Here is a 7,500-nt window from a genome sequence, read left to right on the forward strand (position 1 = left end):
GAGAGAGAACCCTCTAGGGTGGTGAAAGGAGAGAAGGAGAGAGAGAGAGAGAACCCTCTAGGGTGGTGAAAGGAGAGAAGGAGAGAGTGGGGTGGTGAAGGGTGGATTAGAAAGCACGATTTAGACTGCAGATGAACTAGGTGGTTGCAGGTGAGATGTGAGGCATGCATGTGTCATACTGTATGTAAGGTGTGTGTTTGCCTTACCTTTGTGTGTGTGTGTGTGTGTGTGTGTGTCCAGTGGAGAGCGCGGAGCTTCAGCAGGTCAGGGAGGAGTGGGAGGCCCTGGAGAGCGTCCAGCCAGGTGAGACAGCAGACTCTGTACCGCAGCTTCCTATTGGCTGGATATTAAGGCCATGCTCCGCTATGTGACCAGCCTGGTGATATGGAGATAATCCCATGATGAGCTGCTTGTCAGGCTCCTGTCATGGCTGTGCTGGTTCCCATGGGGACCGGGGAATATGTCTGTTGTGACGTCACATGGCAGCTGTAGAGTGCAGTGCTACGGGACTGTGCTAGCTTGCTGATAGTCCGGTATGTGCATTGCCTGTTTTTAAGCCCACTGGCTGAGTGTGTGTGCAGTAGATCTGTATTAAAGCCCGCTGGCTGAGTGTGTGTGCAGTAGGTCTGTATTAAAGCCCACTGGCTGAGTGTGTGTGCACTAGGGAAGGTGGAAAAAAAAGATTCATATAAGAATTGCGATTCTATTCTCGAGGATTATCAGTTGATTCACAAATCCCCATAAATAAACTTTCAGAATTTATCCGGTTTTCACAATAATTCTGTGCTTGGGATGTATTTCAGTGTTTCCTCTACCATTACGGGACCCCCTGTATTGAATGGGTTACAGTGTTTAACCCATTAAACAGAGTAACCATTAAACACAGTAACCATTAAACACAGTGACCATTAAACACAGTGACCATTAAACACAGTAACCATTAAACACAGTGACCATTAAAGACAGTAACCATTAAACACATCCATCCATCCATCTTCATCCGCTTATCCGGGGTCGGGTCGCGGAGGCAGCAGCTCCAGCAGGGGGCCCCAGACATCCCTTTCCCTAGCAGCATCAACCAGCTCTGCCTGGGGAATCTTTAGCCGCTCACAGGCCAGTGCGGAGATGTAGTCCCGCCACCTAGTCCTGGGTCTACCCCGCGGCCTCCTCCCAGCCGGACACGCCTGGAACACCTCCCTAGGGAGGCGCCCAGGAGGCATCCTCACTAGATGCCCGAACCACCTCAACTGTCTCCTTTCGAGTCTCTCCCGGATGACTGAACTTCTCACCCGATCTCTCAGGGAGACCCCAGCCACCCTCCGGAGAAAACTCATTTTGGCCGCTTGTATCCGTGATCTCGTTCTTTCGGTCATGACCCATCCTTCATGACCATAGGTGAGGATGGGGACGGAGATAGACCGGTAGATTGAGAGCTTCGCCTTTTGGCTCAGCTCTCTTTTCGTCACAACACTGCGGTAAAGCGACTGCAGAACCGCACCAGCTGCTCCGATTCTCCGGCCAAACTCCCTCTCCATGGTTCCCTCACTCGTGAACAAGACCCCCAGATACTTGAACTCCTTCACTTGGGGTAAGGACTCATTTCCTACTCGGAGCGGACAGGCCACCGGTTTCCTGCTGAGAACCATGGCCTCAGATTTAGAAGTGCTGATTCTCATCCCAGCCGCTTCACACTCAGTTGCGAACCTATCCAGAGAGTGCTGGAGGTTGCAGGCAGATGATGCCATCAGGACCACATCATCTGCAAAAAGCAGCGACGTGATCCCCAGCTCACCGAACTGCAAACCCACCTCCCCACGGCTACGCCTCGATATCCTGTCCATGAAAATCACAAACAGGATTGGTGACAAAGCGCAGCCCTGGCGGAGGCCAACCCCCACCGGAAAGGAAGACGACTTACTGCCGAAGACCCGGACACAGCTCTCGCTCTGGGTGTACAGGGATTGGATGGCCCTAAGTAGGGACCCCTCACCCCATACTCTCGCATAACCCTCCACAAGACCTCTCGAGGGACCCGGTTGTAAGCCTTCTCCAAGTCCACAAAACACATGTAGACAGGTTGGGCAAACTCCCAAGCGCCCTCCAAGATCCTTGTGAGAGTGAAGAGCTGGTCGGTGGTTCCACGACCAGGACGAAATCCGCATTGTTCCTCTTCGATCTGAGGTTCGACTATCGGCCGGACCCTCCTTTCCAGCACCTTGGAGTAAACTTTCCCTGGGAGGCTGAGTAATGTGATGCCTCTATAATTCACACACACCCTCTGGTCCCCTTTTTTGAATATTGGGACCACCACCCCAGTCTGCCACTCCTTTGGCACTGACCCAGACTTCCACGCAATGTTAAAGAGGAGTGTCAACCAAGACAGCCCCTCTACACCCAGCGCCTTCAGCATTTCTGGACGGATCTCATCAGTCCCTGGGGCTCTGCCACTGTGGAGTTGTTTGACTACCTCAGTGACCTCCTCCAACCACCACCCCAGTCTGCCACTCCTTTGGCACTGACCCAGACTTCCACGCAATGTTAAAGAGGAGTGTCAACCAAGACAGCCCCTCTACACCCAGCGCCTTCAGCATTTCTGGACGGATCTCATCAGTCCCTGGGGCTCTGCCACTGTGGAGTTGTTTGACTACCTCAGTGACCTCCTCCAAGGAAATTGACGACCCCCCATCATCTTCCGGCTCTGCCTCGATCGTAGAGGGTGGATTAGTCGGGTTCAGGAGTTCCTCAAAGTGCTCCTTCCAACGCTCAACAACCTCCTCAGTTGAGGTCAGCAGTGTCCCCTCCTTGCTGTATACAGCTTGGATGGTCCCCCGCTTTCCCTTCCTGAGGTGTCTGATGGTCTTCCAGAAACACTTTGGTGCCGACCGAAAGTCCTTCTCCATGGTTTCTCCGAACTCCTCCCACACCCGCTGCTTTGCCTTGGTCACGGCCGAAGCCGCAGCCCTCCGGGCCAGTCGATACCCTGCAACTGCTTCTGGGGTCTCCCGGGCTAACATATCCCGGAAGGCCTCCTTCTTCAGTCGGACGGCTTCCCTGACCACCGCTGTCCACCACGGTGTCCGAGGGTTACCGCCCCTTGAGGTACCTATGGCCCTCAGGCCACAGCTCCCAGCCGCAGCTTCAGCAATTGAGGCTTTGAACACCGACCACTCATGCTCGATGTCCCCAACCTCCACAGGGATGCCTGAGAAGCTCCGCCGGAGGTGGCAATTGAAATCTCTCTGGACAGGCTCTTCCTCCAGACGTTCCCAGTTCACCCTCACTACACGCTTGGGTTTACCAGGTCTGTTCAGAAGCTTCCCCCGCCATCGAAACCAGCTCACCACCAGATGGTGATCAGTGGACAGCTCTGCCCCTCTCTTTACCCGAGTGTCCAAAACACATGGCCTCAGATCAGATGATACGATAATGAAATCGATCATCGACCTTCGGCCTAAGGTGTTCTGATGCCAGGTGTACTTGTGGGCATCCTTGTGTTCGAACATGGTGTTTGTTATGGACAAACCGTGACTAGCACAGAAGTCCAACAACAAAACACCACTCGGGTTCAGATCGTGGTGGCCATGTCTCCCAATCACGCCCCTCCAAGTTTCTCCATCATTGCCTACGTGTGCAGTCCCCTGCAGGAGCCCCCAATAGGACTCCACTCAGGGTCTGCAGGAAGGCCGAGTACTCTGAACTGCTGTTCGTTGCATAAGCACAAACCACAGTCAGAGTCCCGCCCCCCACAGTCCTAAGGCGCAGGGAGGCGACCCTCTCGTCCACTGGGGTGAACTCCAGCACAGAGGCGCTCAGCTGGGGTCTAGCTAGTATTGCCACACCTGCCTTACGCCTCATACCGTGAGAAGAACAGGGTCCAACCCCTATCCAGGAGTTTGGTTCCGGTGCCGGTGCTGTGCGTGGAGGTTAGCCCCACCAGGTGTAATTGGTATCGCTCCACCTCCCTCACAAGCTCCGGCTCCTTCCTCCCCAGCGAGGTCACGTTCCATGTCCCCAGAGCCAGCCTTTGCCGCCCGGGTCCAGTCCGTCGGTGCCCCCCCGCCTTCACCGCCACCTAGTTGGCAGCTCACCCGACCCCGACAATTCCTCCCGCGGGTGGTGGGTCCAAGGACGATGGAGGAGGGGATGGTGCTTCAACGTTGCTTGTTCGGGCTAGGCCCGGCCGGGCTCCGTGGTAAGCCCGGCCACCAGGCGCTCGCAGGCGGGCCCTCCGTCTGGGCCTGGCTCCAGACGAGGGCCCCGGGCTTCCTCCGGGCCGGGTCTCTCTTCCTTTTGGTTGTTCTTTCATCAGGGGATTTTACCTGTAACCCCAGGTAGGGGGGCTAGGGGGTACTACCACTTGCCCAAGGTTGACCCCCAGACTAGTGGAGGGAAGGAGGCGTCTTACTCCATTCTCCATTCTAGTTTTGCACAGAAAACTAGCCACTGCCTGTTAAACCATTAAACACAGTAACCATTAAATACAGTAACCATTAAACGCAGTGACCATTAAATACAGTAACCATTAAACACAGTAACCATTAAATACAGTAACCATTAAACACAGTAACCATTAAACACAGTGACCATTAAACACAGTGACCATTAAACAGAGTAACCATTAAACATAGTAACCATTAAACACAGTAACCATTAAACACAGTGACCATTAAACACAGTAACCATTTAACACAGTAACCATTAAATACAGTAACCATTAAACACAGTAACCATTAAACACAGTAACCATTTAATACAGTAACCATTAAACGTAGTGACCATTAAATACAGTAACCATTAAACACAGTAACCCATTAACGGGCACCGCACATGCTAAATCAATTTTGTAATGTGTTTATAATATACATGTTGGTCTCTGATGGTCCTGCCAATGTACAAAAGTTGATATCAAACAACCCAGTCGTTTGTTTATTGTCAGCACACTTTCTCCTGCTCTGGAAGCTCCACCCTTCAACAAGCCATTCGGATTTTCAGAGTTTTCCACGTTGTTACTGTTGTTTTGGTGACGTAGATGGAGGAGCATTATCAGGTCCTGCCCAGGTCCCGCCCTAGCGACCAGGTTTGCTTCCGCTCTGAACTCCGCCATTTTTTTCCACCCCTCCCCCTACATCTCATTGGTCAACGGGGCTTTCACAGGAATCCATTCAGACAGATGAAATAAGATATCTCTGGGGCGAAATGTGAGTTTTTTTCTGCATAGGACATTCAAATTCACTTTTCTGAGACCCCAGAAACCATTAAACACAGTAACCATTAAACACAGTAACCCATTAAACACAGTAACCATTAAACACATTGACAATTAAACACAGTAATACAGCAGCCCATTAAATACAGTAATGTATTTAATGGGCTACTGTGTTTAATGGGTTACTGTATTTAATGGGCTACAGTGTTTAATGGGTTACTGTATTTAATGGGCTACTGTGTTTAATGGGTTACTGTATTTAATAGGATACTGCAGTCAAATGGTGGAAATGAGAGCCCAAGAATCGAATCGGCAATCACTACTGATTCCCCCTTCTAGTGTTCAGTGGGTGTGTCTCTGTAGGCTTGAACAGTTAGTCAGTGGACCTACTGTGTATGACTGTGTATAACTGTTATGTAACGGTGTGTACCTGTTATGTAATGGTATGTAACCGTATGTAACGGTGTGTAACTGTTATGTAACAGTGTGTAACTGTTATGTAACAGTGTGTAACTGTTATGTACCGGTGTGTAACTGTTACTGTATGTACATAATGTACGGTATGTAACTGGTTGTAACTATTTCATGTTGTTTAACTGTGTGTAACTGTGTCTAACGGTATGTTATGGTATAACTAATATGTACCGATGTGTAACTGTTATGTACCGGTGTGTAACTGTTATGTACAGTACCGGTGTGTAACTGTTATGTACAGTACCGGTGTGTAACTGCTATGTACCGGCGTGTAAATGTTATGTAACAGTGTGTAACTGTTGTATAACAGTGTGTAACTGTTATGTACCAGTGTGTAACTGTTATGTAACAGTGTGTAACTGTTATATAATGGTGTGTAACTGTTATGTAACGGTGTGTAACTGTTATGTAAGGTGTGTAACTGTTATGTACCGGTATGTAACTGTTATGTACCGGTATGTAACTGTTATGTACAGGTGTGTAACTGTTATGTACCGCTGTGTAACTGTTATGTAACGGTGTGTAACTGTTATGTAACGGTGTGTAACTGTTATGTAACGGTGTGTAACTGTTATGTACCGGTGTGTAATTGTTATGTACCATTGTGTAACTGTTATGTAACAGTGTGTTACTGTTATGTACCGGTGTGTAACTGTTATGTACCGGTGTGTAACTGTTATGTACTGTAACGGTGTGTAACTGTTATGTACTGTAACGGTGTGTAACTGTTATGTACCAGTGTGTAACTTATGTACCGGTGTGTAACTCTTATGTACCGGTGTGTAACTGTTATGTACCGGTGTGTAACTGTTATGTACCGGTGTGTAACTGTAATGCACCGGTGTGTAACTGTTATGTAACGGTGTGTAACTTATGTACCGGTGTGTAACTGTTATGTACCAGTGTGTAACTGTTATGTACCGGTGTGTAACTGTTATTTACCGGTGTGTAACTGTTATGTACCGGTGTGTAAATGTTATGTACCAGTGTGTAACTGTTATGTACCAATGTGTAACTGTTATGTAACGGTGTGTGACTTATGTACCGGTGTGTAACTGTTACGTACCGGTGTGTAACTGTCCCTCTGTGTGCAGCTGTCAGTGAGGACTCCAGCCCCACCCCTCTCATCTCCTTCAACGAGGCTCTGCAGCACTTCCAGACCACCGACCTGGGAGAGCTGCTGGTGAGCTGGCTGACTGGCTTGCTGGGTGTGTGTGTGTGTGTGTGTGGTGGGGGGGGCGTGGGTGTGTCGGTGGGTGTGTCTCTTTAACTTTGTGCGTGATGCCGTGTATGTGTGTGTGTGTGTGTTAGGGCAGCACAATAAATCATGCATTAATCATAATCGCGATTATGACCTCTGCAATTAACTAATCGCAAAAGGCTGCAATGAATAACTCAGTCTAGCATTGAGCGCGCTGGGGGCACATGGACGAATCATGAGCTTTTATGCTGTATGACCAATCACACGTGTTCCCACTGAGCACTGTGAGCAAGTTCACTGATAGATGGCAGGTAGATAACATACATTTCTAAGATTTTTGTTCGGTTTTTGTATATATGAAGGCGGCACCACAGAAATTGTATTTAAAATGTGAAATATTACTCACACTTTAATTGCAATTACAATGTGATTTTTGTCATAATTGTGCAGCAGCAGGTCTGTGTTTGTGTTTAGAGCAGTCATGTAGTTTGTCCTGTCTCTCTCTGTAGAGAAACATCCAACCCACGGTGAGGAGGACTGGTCTGGCTGCTCTGACACACTTCCTGTTCGGCCCTCCCAGACTGCACCGGGAGCTTCTGGAGGAGAGGGACCTGGTGTT

The 7,500-nt window shown here is 49.4% G+C and overlaps 1 protein-coding gene across 1 annotated transcript in view; it reads left to right on the forward strand.

Moving 5' to 3' along the window:
* Positions 1–7,500, forward strand: part of elmod3 (ELMO/CED-12 domain containing 3) — a 14,712-nt gene that overhangs the window by 3,576 nt on the left and 3,636 nt on the right. The window contains exons 5-7 of the mRNA XM_084440275.1: positions 241–303; positions 6,775–6,863; positions 7,391–7,500. The exon at positions 7,391–7,500 is cut by the window's right edge and continues 14 nt beyond it. Coding sequence (XP_084296401.1) covers positions 241–303; positions 6,775–6,863; positions 7,391–7,500 — 262 coding nt within the window. The remainder of the gene's footprint in view (positions 1–240; positions 304–6,774; positions 6,864–7,390) is intronic.

Source organism: Borostomias antarcticus (assembly GCF_949987555.1).
Source record: "Borostomias antarcticus genome assembly, chromosome: 6".
NCBI classification, from domain to species: Eukaryota; Metazoa; Chordata; class Actinopteri; order Stomiiformes; family Stomiidae; genus Borostomias; species Borostomias antarcticus.